The sequence below is a fragment of the Lolium perenne genome, chromosome 6, assembly GCF_019359855.2.
Source record: "Lolium perenne isolate Kyuss_39 chromosome 6, Kyuss_2.0, whole genome shotgun sequence".
NCBI classification, from domain to species: Eukaryota; Viridiplantae; Streptophyta; class Magnoliopsida; order Poales; family Poaceae; genus Lolium; species Lolium perenne.
In genome coordinates, this window is record NC_067249.2 from 35,231,955 (window position 1) to 35,247,336 (window position 15,382).

Below are 15,382 nucleotides of genomic sequence, written 5' to 3' on the forward strand. Positions count from 1 at the left end.
GTAGTAACAACTTCGAAGACACAAATATAAAATAGAGTACTGTAGCAAAATAAACACATGGGTTATCTCCCAAGAAGTTCTTTCTTTATAGCCATTAAGATGGGCTCAACAGTTTTAATGATGCACTCGCAAGAAATAGTATTTGAAGCAATAGAGAGCATCAAGAGGCAAATTCAAAACACATTTAAGCCTAACATGCATCCTATGAAAAGGAATCTTGTAAATAAACAAGTTATGTAGGCATAATGCAATAAGCATAGGAAAACTAGACAAGCTCAACTTCAAAAAAATTAGCATATAGAGAGGTGTTTTAGTAACATGAAAACTTCTACAACCATATTTTCCTCTCTCATAATAATATCCAGTAGCATCATGAGCAAACTCAACAATATAATTATCACATAAAGCATTCTTATCATGAGTTTCATGCATAAAATTAGTACTACTCCCAACATAAGCATAGTTATTCTTATTAATTGTAGTAGGAGCAAATTCAACAAAGTAGCTATCATTATTATTCTCATCAAGTGTAGGAGGCATATTGTAATCATAATCAAATTTATCCTCCATAACAGGCGGCAACAAAAGACTATCATCATTATAATCATCATAAATAGGAGGTAAAGTATCATCAAAGAAAATTTTCTCCTCAATTCTTGGGGGACTAAAAAGATCATGCTCATCAAAACCAGCTTCCCCAAGCTTAGAATTTTCCATATCATTAGCAACAATGGTGTACAAAGTATTCATGCTAACATGTTCCATGGGTTTTTTAATTTTCGGATCAAACCATCCATGTCTTAACTCAGGAAATAGAATAAGAAGCTCATTGTTGTCCATTATGCCAAGCTAGTGTAAACAAGAAACAAAAAGATGCAATTGCAGGATCTAAAGGAAATAGCTTCGAGCACACACACAATGGCGCCAGAAAAGTACTGTTACCTGGAACTGAAGTATGAGTGCCTTTTACCTTTCCTCCCCGGCAACGGCGCCAGAAAAGTGCTTGATGTCTACGGGAGCTTCTATTCTTGTAGACAGTGTTGGGCCTCCAAGAGCAGAGGTTTGTAGAACAGCAGCAAGTTTCCCTTAAGTGGATCACCCAAGGTTTATCGATCTCAGGGAGGAAGAGGTCAAAGATATCCCTCTCAAGCAACCCTGCAACCACAAAGCAAGAAGTCTCTTGTGTCCCCAACACACCTAATAGGTGCACTAGTTCGGCGAAGAGATAGTGAAATACAGGTGGTATGAATATATATGAGTAGTAGCAACAACACCAGAAAAGTGCTTTGCTGTCCAGGACTGGTGTGTAGTTGATGGTGGTAATATTGCAGGCAGTAGTAAAACAGTAAACAAGCAGCGATAGCAGTATTTAGGAACAAGGCCTAGGGATCATACTTTCACTAGTGGACACTCTCAACATTGATCACATAACAGAATAAATAAATAGATGCTAGACTCTACACCCTCTTGTTGGATGATGAACACCACTAATTGTGTAGGATTACACGAACCCTCAATGCCGGAGTTAACAAGCTCCACAATATTCAATGTTCATATTTAAATAACCTTAGAGTGCAAGATAGATCAACATAACCAAATAGATCACATCAATACCATCATAGTAATAGTTAACTTCATAATCTACAAGAGATCACAATCATAAACTACGCCAAGTACTACATGATGCACACATTGTCCACATTACATCATGGAGGAGGAATAGAATACTTTATTAACATCACTAGAGTAGCACATAGATAAATTGTGATACAAAACTCATATGAATCTCAATCATGTAAGGCAGCTCATGAGATTATTGTATTGAAGTACATGGGAGAGAGATTAACCACATAGCTACAGCGGAGCCCTCAGCCTCGGGGGTGAATTACTCCCTCCTCATCATGGAGACAGCGATGACGGTGAAGATGGTGGTGGAGACGGCGGTGGAGATGGCTCCAGGGGCAATTCCCCGTCCCAGCGGCGTGCCGGAACAGAGACTTCTGTCCCCCGAATTGGAGTTTCGCGATGGCGGCGGCTCTGGATGGTTTCTCGTACCGTGGCTTTTCCATATCGAGGTTTTAGGTCGAGGGGGCTTAAATAGGCGAAGAGGCGGCGTCGGAGGGTCAACGAGGCGGTGTCACCATAAGGCGGCGCGGCCAGGGCCTGTGGCCCCCCTCTGGCGACTCTCGGGTGTTCTGGATGCTTCCGGGGATTCTAAGATGCTGGGCGTTGATTTCGTCCAATTTCGAGAATATTTCCTTACTAGGATTTCTGAAACCAAAAACAGCAGAAAACAGCAACTGGCCTTTCGGCATCTCGTCAATAGGTTAGTTCTGGAAAATGCATAAATATGACATAAAGTGTGCATAAAACATGTAGATATCATCAATAATGTGGCATGGAACATAAGAAATTATCGATACGTCGGAAACGTATCAGAGGGATAGCAGGATCTCAGAGTTTAAGGCTGTGGTTAGATTTATCTTAATTACTTTCTTGTAGTTGCGGATGCTTGCAAGGGGTATAATCACAAGTATGTATTAATCCTAGGAAGGGCGGTACATTAGCATATGTTCACCCACACAACACTTATCAAAACAATGAAGATTAATTAGCCGTATGTAGCGAAAGCACTAGACTAAAATCCCGTGTGTCCTCGAGAACGTTTGGTCATTATAAGTAAACAAACCGGCTTGTCCTTTGTGCTAAAAAGGATTGGGCCACTCGCTGCAATTATTACTCTCGCACTTTACTTACTCGTACTTTATTCATCTGTTACATCAAAACCCCCTGGATACTTGTATGTGAGCATTTACAGTGAATCCTTCATCGAAACTGCTTGTCAACACCTTCTGCTCCTCGTTGGGATCGATATTCTTACTTATCGAAGATACTACGATACACACACTATACTTGTGGGTTATCAATCATCAACTATGCATACAACTGTGCTATCCAATCAAGCACCTACTTATTAATTAAGGAGGCCCCAAACAATCGTCGCAGACACACCGACCTTCGTGAAAATTGCAATACCCACCAAGATTGTGGCCGTTCAGATTGCACCATGTATTACACATATCAGAGTTATCACAACCGAGGTTGGTGTGTGTTGCATCCAATGAAAAAAATAGCACGCTAACATAAATAGCGTGGGCTTCAGAAAAACGCTATAGACGCTATAGCGTGCTATTTTTCAAAATAGCGCTTAACAAAAAAAATATGAAAATTCAAGATTTCAGCATATATATAATAATAGATATAGCACTCTGCAGCTATAAAATCTCGGATATGATATTTTGCAGCCAAACATCAACCAGAGATAGTTCACATAGTCCATAACTTGATATGACATAGTCTCAAAATCACAAACCATAGTTCATATTCACATTGTCCTGAACTAGAAGGACTGAAGGAGGGGAAAGGAGGCACGGGGTGAAGGCGTGAAGGTGAAGCTAGGCGTGGCCGCTTACCACCGACTGACAGAGGAGAAGGGGGTGGAGCTGCGCCGTCACGTCGTCGCCTGCCGGGCAGAGCAGGTGACAATGAGTTGGGGAGTGCGCAATCTGAGTTTCTTCGTCTAGGGTTGCATGGATTAGGAATTTAGGATACGCAAGTGGGTCAAAATATGGAATGAGCTACTAAAAAACTACTCTGCAAAATAGCATGCTATGCGGAATAGCGAATAGCGCCAAATAGCGTGAAATAGCGCGTCTTTAGCGCGTGTAGCGTCATAGCGTGCCTAGAATGCATAGCGTAGCGTCCAACTCGCAAATACGCTATAGCGCCGCTATTAGCGTGAAATAGCGCGCTATTTTTTTCATTGGTTGCATCACACGAACGCCCTTCAACCATGCCTAAGTAGGAAAAGTAGATGTCTTAGGTTACAAGATGTAAAAAATTGAAACAATGCATAAAAATATGGAAATTACACAGGAAATTCGAATGCCCTTACCTCCAGCTATGAGTACTGCAAATATCAAAATGGATGTGACCAAAACGGCGGTCTTGCTTGCTGCCATGATGAACACTTGTGTTGAGTGCCTTTTATCTTGAAATGCATATTTATAGGACAAAGAAAGGTGAAATTTCTAGTGTGCTTGCTACCATTAAAGATTTAACATATCCCACTGTATCAAAATCATTAATTCCTGAAGATAGAGACGGATTTGTTCAAAATCTTTTTAGAGCCTACGATATCTTATAATTAACTGAGACAAATTCTTACTCCATTAATGTACACCAGACAAATTCTTGAATTGCAATATGTAAAATAACGAAAATAATACAGAAGATTTTTGAGTTTGCTAATACAGAAAGATTTGAATTAATAATGCCGTGCGTGTTTTCTCCTTGCCTCCAACTATAACTAGTGCGAATATCAAGATCCATGTGACCAAGTAAAGATGGCAATGGAGCGAGTTTGGACGGATATAGGAAAACCAGATCCATGCCCAAATCCAGCAGCCTCGCTCTGCCCCGCCCACGAAAGTATCCATGGGCATGGATGTCGCCCCAAATCCAAATCCGATGGATACCTGGATATCCATGCCCATAAAATTTAAGTACCATTCAGCAATATTTCACTTGCATTTCATCATTAATAAGCTAACATGAATATTTTGGCAGCATTTTGACATTATTTTAGTAGCATTTCAGTCGTAATTATGTCGAAAATTCATAGGAATATCAAAGCAACAATATATCACATTACCGAGGAGGCGGAGCAATCAACGAAGATCCACAGTCAATGCGGCCGGCAGAAGCCGTACTAGCACAAGGCGGTTTCGTGATTATTTAGAGTATAAAATCATTAAGGCTTAAATTAAGGGTTTGATGATTTGGGCCTAAAAAGGACAGCCACTAACATGTGGGTCTCACATGTCAGTTGGATATCCATCGAATATCCATGGAGCAAAAGCTCTGTCCGTGCCCGCTCCATGAATTATCGGATATCCGCCCCATGAAATCCGTGGACACAACCAACCCTCCATACCCGTGCCCGGCGGGTCGAATATCCGTGGATACCCGGATCCGTGGATAAAATTGCCATCATGATGACCAAGACGGTGGCCTTGATTGCCATGAAGAATACTCCGGTTGAGTGCCTTGACAGGAGTAGTACTCAGGTTGAGTGCCTTTTATCTCGGCATGTGTTTATAGGACAAGAAAGGTGAAGTATTAAAGGCTTTGCATATCTTAGCGTACCAAAATCATTAATTGTTGAATATAGGAAATGATTTGTACAATACAAAAATAATGTCTTGTAATATTTTTTAAGCATATAATACCTTATTTGTAGAATATTTTTGTAATAATGACTTTTACCCACCAACAAGTGTTGCTAATATTTTTGGCAATTGGCTTAATGTTGTAGACCATAGGTGTAAAATACTTATTAGGGTTGTAGCGCTTACCGTTATTTGGTCGCTTTGGCTATGTATAAATGATAAAGTGTTTAACGATAAAAACTCTTCTCTTATGCAGGTTATCTATCGGTGCAATACTTTGCTCTGTTCATGGTCGTCTCTTCAGCGATGGAGAACCAAGATCTATTTATGGAGATTCTACACGGTTAGAGGACATGACGAGGGAGTTTGTTACCCAATATGGGTAGCAGCATAATCTCAGGATTGGTCCGTCGCCACCTTAGGGGTCATTTTTTGCATCACTATGTTTTTGGATTGAGTCTTTTTTACCTTTTGTTTCTTAGATTGTGAGTGACTGTGTGCATCTTAGTTATGCAGGGACCGGGTGTATTGCTTAAACCTTTTAAGTAATGAAATGCTCTTTATCAAAAAAAAAAACTTATATATAAGAGTGAATTCCACTGTAGTTATACATTTCTAACACCAATACCTCGTCGAGTGAAATTTCGTTTGGTTTATCCTTTTTTTTTCCATCGGCGAGAGAGGTAGTGTTGGGCCTCCCTTTGTATAGTGGAAGCACATCTATGTAAAATGAAAAAATCATGTTGTATTACTTAATGCAAAATTCAAAAGGACCATACTGGGAGGTTATGTTAATCCAAAATTGGGTAGATTCCACATCATCATCACTCTAAAGCAAACATATGTGCTTGAGTACCAATTTTTCAATAGGAGATATATCACACCTAACTACTTACTAGTCACACTAACTTTAATCTAATTATTTAATTTTCTACATTATTTTTATTTATTAATCAACCCTGGAATTAGTTTCCAAAGATTATATCTATCCCTAGCATTAGTTGTCGCACATTTTAAAAAACTAAATAATTCGCCTACCACCACCACCATGGGCATATGAAACAAATAACTTATATGTAATCAGGACATACTATTTATTTCCTCGTGTACATTCACATTTGAAAGATTCACCAAAAACATATCGCGAATCAGATAAGATTACTTATACATGCATATTTAGTGTTGACAAATATATAGAATAGACAAAACATATCAAAATTCATATGCACCTCAGACATAGGTGTCCTCTTGATCATGCTTTATGACAACTAACTAACTTGTGTATTGATTTTTTTACACACAACCCTAAACAAGAAATTATCACATCCACCATGAAAGAAAAGACAAGATAGAGTTGATGCCTAAACTTCTCGTGTGGGATACACCAAGCTCGACGGGGTAATATTATGTGGGTACGTACCACTCGTATAGTCAATATATTTCGTGGTATGAGTCCTAAATTCAGGTTCATCGTCCACCCGCAGCACAAGAGGATATAATTGTGAACACAAAAGGAACATGTGGAATAAGATGCATGCTTCCCAACATCTGCACTATCTTTCTTAACAAGAGTATGTGGAGACAAGAGGATCATGTACCTCCATGAAAGAAAAGAAATTTGGAACATCAGAAAATACAAAACAACAACTAACCCAAACACATGGGAAATTAAGAGCACTACATCCTACAGGGAGCCGGTTGAATGGCCGGGTCACTGCGTACAACCATATGGTGGGTGGGTGTGCATGCGTGAGTGAGTGAGTGAGTGAGTGTGTGTGTGCGTGCGCGTGTGCGTGTGCGTGTAGGGTATTCCTCATGGGAAGTTTTTTACGGACATGTGTATTGCCTCAAGAGCCATACCTTAGTATGTGTATAGGTTTCCATCATTTATATCTTACTAGTAAAGGTGCACGTGCCACGCACGTATTATAATTTATGATAAAATAAAATATTATTATTTTGAATCGTCTTGTAGAGTCTCGATTCCTTATATTATCATCATTTAAATGTGAATCCACCAAAATTACCGGCAGTTTGCTTCCAAAATCTATCATATTGACCTATTAATGAAGCAATAACTAAATTTAGTTTTCAAATAAAAATGATAGAACATGTAATAAGTATCACGATATGGAGCAAAATATACTTGTTCAGGAATATCGGATCAAATATTCCCCGTGAAGTATTCCATGAATTTTAACATACAGAGACCACACGATGAGCTGCATGATTACAAATTTTTTATGACACAAGATTTTACATATATATTCAATAAGGACAATAATTATTCGAAAAAAACCCTTCAAAATTGCCGAAAAATAAAATTTAAGAACAATGTTTTTCTCTTTTTTTAGGGAAGAGCAATGTTTTTCTCTTTATAGCTATAGTATATGAAAAGAAAAAATATTCAGCCCACGGCCCACGCTCACCTGAAGGCAGACAGCCCGAGACGACGACGTCGCTCTCACTCTCTCCCTGTCCTTGCATTTGCACGCACTGGAGCAAATAGCACTGAGGTGAAAAAAAATCGCACTCACCCACTGCTCCGTACATCTGCTCCAACGCCGGCGACCAGACCTCGACTCCATGACCGGAGACCAACCCCGGCGGTGCTACTTCTCCCCCACCCCGTCCCCCATCCCTGCAACACCCTGATCCCTCCTCCGGGCTCCAGCTCTCCCCCATCTCGCATCCCGTGTGACCGACGCCTCCACATCAACAACCACCTCCGGCCGGTGACCCGCGACTGGGAGGTGCTCGAGCTCTTCAGAGGCGGAAGCGGAGGCTTGGATCACCCAGCTTTCCCCCGCTCGCATGTCCCTCGAGTCAGCCGTCGCCGGGCGCCTACAGCTCGCGCTCGCCGTCCTCCTCCGCTGATATCTCCTCCCGTACATGGATAGTTGTCGAGCTCAGTCGCCGCTTCCAGGGCCAGGCCCTCTCATCACGCCTGAAGGTACTGATGCTATATTGCCTGGCTCCTAACTTTTGCATCTTGCTGTAAATATTGAATTGTAATAATAATACAGTGCTAGGTTGTGCTTGATGTTCCGGTTTTGCATTGGGCCTTCCCGATAATGATTGCTTAGCGATGCTTAATTTGTTGGCTGCACTATACTTGCTCTGTTTAGGAAATTGGGCATTCAATTTTCCGCACTGAAGATCGTTTTTTGTGTCATGTACTGTAATGGGTTCTTCTCTCTGTGGGGTGAACATGTACTGGATTTAAGCAACAATTCCAGAACTTGGTGTGGTGTATGATTTGTGTTCATGGAGACAAATTTTCATGTGCCACAAATTATGATTTTTACGGAACTACAAGGTTACGGTTAGTTTGCTATAGTACATGAGTTTAGTAAGTGCCACATGGTGAATGTTGATGTGAATCCAAAGTAATAGTCTATGTATGAAGGCGGGTTATGGTAAATTTTGCTTCTACACTAACTGACAGCTTCTTTATTGATGAGTCTTAGAGTTACTGAAATATGTTTTGCTTCTACACTAAGCACTGGCTTGCATTGTCATACATAATTGTAGAGAAAATATTACATGGTCAATCACTTAGTATAGTCCAGTATTCGTGTGTCAATAGTTTTACATCTGTGCTTGAATTACAGGGGGAGGGTTATTTTGTGCCTTCACATAGTCCTATATAAAATTATCAAAGAAACAATAGATGTATTACAGTCAAGCTGAAAATAGATTAATGAATCTAATGTGCCATAGGAATTCTAATCTTCAGCTAATCTATCTTTCAGCTAAGTTAAAGTCAAAAACTGATATGCAAAGATAGGGAACACTACCCATATGCCAGAATCTGCGATGGTACATTATGTCTGTAACGTGAGTTGAGATGTTGCTACTGTGAGTTCCCTTAGACGGTTATCAGAGAAAGCTCTGTGGTTTCTGTGTATGCGAGATAATTTTATCTGAATAACTGTAGTTGAATCTTTTCGGTTCATATGCCTTCTCCAAAATGTAAATAGGTTGGTTAGTGTGTGCTTGTACATGAATCGTTTGCCATCTCAAAGAAATATGACATTTCAGGGAGGGAAGAGCAAGCAGCAAACCAGGTGAGGAACCAAAGAGCAGGCAGAATAAAACATAAATCAGTTAACTATGTTTCAAGGGTAATCTTCCATATACTCTCCATACTGTAATTTGTTGCATGAATTGGATAAATTTCTACCCAGCTTTCTTATATGGTAATCTTCCATATACTCCATAGACTGTAAGTTGAAGCATGAATTAGGAGATGACCATCCCAACTGTATTTGTGCATCTTCGAGCAATCTAGGTATTTGTTCCTAAAACAACAACCTTTACCGTACCATGATAAAAACCGTAAATATCATCAGCCAAGCAGTTAAGCAAACACGTGTTCCTTCCATAATTATTTTTGAACAGTGGTGATCAAGCAGTATAATCTGATTGTGCATAACAATAGCTACAAAGAAAAAAAATCTTTTTTTACAAAACGCCTCAGTACAGGCTTTCATTTGCACGCATGCATTGGAGGCAATATCAAGATAAATAACATGTCAGCCTGTGATCGTGGCGCTGCGAGCACACAAACTTTGTTTGAAAGCATATACAACGGGTAGATGACATGGCCCGTCCCACTGCACAGAAGAGGCAAAGTCAAGATCACTCACTGCCATCGCATAATTTCTAGGTCTATAACATTGAGGAAAAGGCCTATATTTCATTAGCAGTCTCAATAGGAGATTAGCACCAAGAACATTAAAGAATAGACGAAAAGACCGGCAAGAAAGAACAAACCTGTTCTATCCCTCCAATACATCCCTTTACACAATGTTCTTTGTGCTTTTTCCAGTGGGGTCTATGTCTATATTTGGCTTGGCCAAAATCCGAGTGGTCTGTCTTGACACACCCCTTGAAAGTGCAACATAAAGCTGGCCATGGGAGAATACAGGCTCTGGGAGGTAAATACCAACGGTCGGAATGGTTTGCCCCTGGGCTTTGTTGATGGTCATTGCAAAACTCAACCGGACGGGGAACTGTTTCCTCTTAAACTTGAAAGGAAGTGAAATGTCCTCCGAGGGCGACAAAGGGATCCTCGGTATGAACACTCTATTTGCAGCATGTTGTCCACCGACAATCTCAGCGTCGATTGCGTTATCCGAGAATGCTCTAATCATCAGTCTTGTTCCATTGCACAACCCATTGTGCGGATCGAGATTGCGGAGAAGAATGACGGGACAATTGATTTTGAGTTTCAAATCATGCGGGGGCAGGCCATTTGGAGTGAGTGAGTTTAGATAGTCCAGTGGGTAGTTATTGCGTGCATCATCCTCGACAGAGTCAAAGCTATAATATACCTTTGCCTGGCCAGGAAATCGGTCAATCATCTTTTTATTTAGATTGTCCACATGATCATTCTTCGTTGATAGAATGGCACGTGCACTCATGTAGGGTCCAGATGTGGCGTTCTCATTAAGCGATGGGAACACATCTTCAATAAGCTTGTTCACTGGTTCGTCGGTAGGAGTGAAAGGAATAACAATGTCATCCGGAAGACGCACATAGTCACCACCGATTGTCTCTTCTGTTCCATTGCCTATTCTCAGTAGGTACTCGGAGAACCACTGATCGGTCTGTGCCCTCATATTGCGTGTGAGGCGTATCTTCCTAATCTTATCCCATAAATAAGACCTCTGTAGCGTTGCATCAGTGATTTGAGCTCTTGTACCACGTGGTACAACGGGAAGGACCTGCCTAAAATCTCCTCCAAACACCACGACTTTCCCCCCAAAAGGTAAAGCAGATCCCATGATGTCCTATAAGGACCTATCAAGCGTCTCAACAGTTTGGCGCTTTGTCATGGCAACTTCGTTCCAGATTATTAGAGATGCCCTACTAAGAAGCTTTACGGTACCACTCTGCTTGGTGAAGTGAAATTGCATGTGCTGCTATCTGTGAGCCTAATCGGAATTTTAAACCTGGAATGGGCGGTGCGCCCACCAGGCATGATCGATGCCGCTATGCCAGATGTAGCTGTAGCAATAGCTATTTGACCTAGGGAACGGACCTTTGCAAGGAGTGCTTTGTATAGATATGTCTTCCCCGTGCCACCCGGACCATCAACAAAAAAAATCTGGCTCCTTCTGTTGAGAACATGAGAGAGGATTTCATCAAAACCAGCACGCTGCTCTTTGTTAAGAGATGTAAACATGTTTATGTCTTCTTTGTCAAAAGTAACTGACAACTCCTCTTGTACCTCTCTGGAATCTCCATTGGAACACTCATCATCCAGTAGATCCAAATCCGGGAGTCCATAACTGCTAATATCTTTTCCCATGGAATGCACCAGATCCCTAATGTCTCTAAGGACCATCTGCTCTACTGCGGCCTGGTTGGGCTGGTTACGACGGTAGTCCTCAGACATTGACTCAAGGTGCTTCTCCCACAGTGATCGGATTTGGGTGACCTCGCAGAAAACCAGAATAGTTGCAAAAAGCCTTCTTAGAGCATACGGTATTTGGAAAGTAGCTGCCTTGGTCAAGCAATCATCAAGTGACTTGTCGGTCTCTATGAGACCTCTTCGCTCACATGATTCTCTAAAATTCGAGCACCTCCTGCCATTTACACTTTTCAAATCCTCAAATGATGTTGCACCTTTGACATGATTCATGAGCACTCTAAGGAAGTACCTCTCACCTTCAGCAGGATGTGCATAGACAATTCTTCCAATCTGTCCCCGCCCCCTTAATTTTCTTCTTTGCCACTTCTTCTTACCCTTGATCCACCGGTAGAATTCTGGGAACTCTTTGTACAAGAAGTTCCTCGCATAAGGATCCACCAGGTTCGTCTTGAAAAATTCAGTGAGCATGGTACTGGAAGAAGAGGGCCGATTGATGACGTCATCTAGATTATCGCCCTCTTTGAATGTGATAGGCTGCATATCTTCCAAATGCAATTGAAGTTGGAGAACAGAGGGAGAGACACTAAACATTGGGAAACCGCAAATCCTGGTGATAGACTCCTGTGGCCCCACGAACCTAGCATCCCTGTACTGTTTAATCTCATTGATTACTTCACCATCATTCTGTACCGCTGGATCGACCGAGAATGAGGCACGATCATGTCCTTTATAGATGTACTTGAATAAATATTTCACTGCCTTGATGCTAGAGCAAGCTTCAACATTGATGTGACAATTATACCGCATAAGTAGACCAGGGTTGTATGGCACAACCCATCTATTATCCAACTCTGCTCCTCTGACCTTCACTTGATGACCATCATGCCTCCTCCTATAGATAGGATATGAGTCCTTTCCTTGCTGTGTAGCATCACAAAACTGCCGAGGATAGCGAAATCGACATTCACCATCTATCATGCAAGGACAATTTTTCCTAAGAGCACCACATGGTCCATGGAGCATGTGTTTGACCACCAGAGCATGCAATATAGGGTACTTGTCCTTGTTAGGAAGTTCTGCTGATATCACCTTGTCGTATCCGTCTGGGTTTGTCAGCTTGCTATCTGAGCTCATGATCAGAAGCATATGCTCATGTGGCAGCCCCCTCTTTTGAAACTCGGTAACATGGACATATGCAACAACCTCACCAAAGTACTTCTTCAAGATGTGTATGAAACCGTGGCTCTGAAACATATAGTTGAGTTCTTTTATATCATTGCATTGTCCTAAAATTGTTTTATGGCTGCTGCTCAAGGTAGTAATGCTGATGGGCCATACAGCATGCCAATCTCTATCAGGCATGCCATGCAACTCCAAGTTAAGGCAGAGATGTTGATTTTGTGCGAGGACATGACCAGTGACCAGCGGCCTAAAATATTCAAGAAAATCGAGGAGGTGAGGGGTGGCAATCAAATTCATAAGATTATGTTACTGTGTTTTAGATTATTGAGATGGACTCATACATATAACATGGCCATTCCTCTTCCTCATGTAGACATACATATACTTGCTGGTTTGTGCTCCTCCTCTTCCTCGCGTACACTACTTGTAGATTGTAGACAATGGATATGATGCAATCCAACATTTCCTAGTAATAGCTCTATGATAACGTTTTATTTCCTTTTAGCATGAAAAGATGTAAGAAAGAGGATGCTTGTATTTGTTTTATTACTTGATCGTCTCATGAACTGTATGCACCAAGTAAAACTATAGCTTGGGGCTTTAGGTGTAAGCAGGGCTGCTGCTTGTGTGTCATTGTTGTACATGAGCCTGAAGTTTATGTTAGCTCTATTTCATTTTGAATTATAGACACATATTTAGTCTTTGTTTGTCACAACACATAGTTGAGTCTTGAATTAACTGTATTTCTCTGTAAATCTTTTCTATAATTCTGGTTAGATTCCCAATCTGAAGGAAAGGTGGTTCAGTTGGACAACACTGAGGGGAATTAGCTTCATCTATCATTCATTCAACAAGATAACTTGTTACGTACAAATTGTCAGTATGATTAAATGGTACAGTGCTTTTCTAATACTCACAAGATTTAATTCTATTTGATGTAAGTTGTACATTGCTATTTCATTCTGGTACCTTGAAATTTGATGTGAAGCCGCGTGTGCAGGGATGTGAGGCAGCCTCCTTGGAGCAGCTGGACTTGGAGGAGCAGCTGCCGACGGCAGGTGCTGGGCGGCGTCCTCGATGGTGTCGGCGGTGACGTCTCGTTGGTGATGATCCGCGATGGTGTCCTTCCTGAAGGACTTGCTGGCGACGGTTGGCGGCAACTACGGTCTAGCTATTGACCATGGTGAGTTGATGGACATGGAGCAGTTCAAGTTGGCATGTGTAGGGCGACGGCGCTGTCGCTAGTGTTGTTGGCGAAGGTCGGCCATCGGCGAGGGATGGAATGCGACAGTCTGTGGTGGCGAAGGTCGGCGAGGGCGCTGGGAGGCGACGGTCGTGCGGATGAAGATAAGCGAGGGGACGAAGGTCGGCCGGGGAGCTGCGAGGCGACGGTCGTGCGGGTGAAGATCGGCGAGGGGACGAAGGTCGGCCGGGGAGCTGCGAGGCGACGGTCGTGCCTCGTGCGGGATGAAGGTGGGCACGTTTTGGTAACGGTTTTATTTGGAGATGCGTTAGTGGGGATTCGTCCGGACTATTGAATTAATGTAACAATTGGAGATGGTTGTCCGGTTGTCCGTCCAGGCTGATCTAGACCATGCGATCTGTCCAGGCTGATCTAGACCATGCGATCTGTTTTGGTTGGTTCAGATTTAATGGATCTGCCCCCTTCTGGGACCTTTTATATTAGTGGAGATGGAGATGGAGATGGAGATTTTATATCGAGCAAAGTAAATATTAATTAGAAGTTTATTATTATTTATATCTCAATTTGGGGCAATCCTAATGCCACACTTTCGATGCCTAATTGGCATCTCTACCCATTAGATACAAAGATAATGTTTCACCCACAATTCACGCACAAACAAAAGCCTCCATTACCCTGGATATCACAATACCCACCACGATTGTATTCAGCAGAATGGCACCACATACTGCACTTTTTAGTGTCTTCGCATTTGAGTCCAGTGTATGCCACATCACAATCAATCCCTTCGACTATGCCTATAAATGAAAACAAACAAAAAAATTATGATGCAAATAGACAAAATATACTATATAAACTTTGGAGTTTCATAAATCTATTAAAAATGTTACTGCCACATGTGTTTGTTCCTTACTGCCAGCTAAGAGGAGTGCAAATATCAAGACGGATGTAACAACAATGGTGATCTTGCCTGCCATAGCGAACACTTTAGTTGGGAGAATGTTTATCTTGTCATGTATTTATAGGACAAGAAAGAAAATTCTAGAGTGTGCTTGTTATTAAGGTTTAGCATATCTCTCATTAAAAAATGATTAATTGTGGAAGATTGGAAATGATTTGGTACATACCAAATTAATGTCTTGTAATATTTGTGAAGCATAAAATATCATCTGATTAAATGATAGATAGCGTTTCTCAACTAATGTAGCCTCAACATTGCTTTCCTTGGAGATCGCTAGCATTACTTGGGTGTCTATTTATCAAGGAATCTTCTAAGAGCTCTAAGCTCCCAGTATTGGCGATTCTGGGCGAGTTGCCTATCGCTATCGTGGGCCCTATTTGAGGATGCTCGCACAGCGTTTCATCCGTTTGTTGATGGGCCGT

At 41.5% G+C, this 15,382-nt stretch overlaps 2 protein-coding genes and 1 long non-coding RNA gene across 3 annotated transcripts; all 3 read right to left on the reverse strand.

Annotated features, from left to right (window-relative positions):
- Window positions 1-10,036: 10,036 nt before the first annotated feature.
- LOC127308353 (uncharacterized) lies at window positions 10,037-11,023 on the reverse strand. The gene has a single exon (XM_051339156.2). It carries the CDS (start codon window positions 11,021-11,023, stop codon window positions 10,037-10,039), a length of 987 nt encoding a protein of 328 aa, XP_051195116.1.
- A 95-nt stretch (window positions 11,024-11,118) lies between these two features.
- LOC127310601 (uncharacterized) lies at window positions 11,119-12,975 on the reverse strand. The gene has a single exon (XM_051341260.2). The coding sequence runs from the start codon at window positions 12,973-12,975 to the stop codon at window positions 11,119-11,121; it is 1,857 nt and encodes a 618-aa protein (XP_051197220.2).
- A 1,558-nt stretch (window positions 12,976-14,533) lies between these two features.
- LOC139832095 (uncharacterized) lies at window positions 14,534-14,980 on the reverse strand. Its single transcript, XR_011746649.1, has 2 exons — window positions 14,913-14,980; window positions 14,534-14,796 (listed from the first exon to the last, which is right to left on the reverse strand). It is a non-coding gene; the product is annotated as an uncharacterized lncRNA (long non-coding RNA).
- Between the last annotated feature and the right edge of the window lie 402 nt (window positions 14,981-15,382).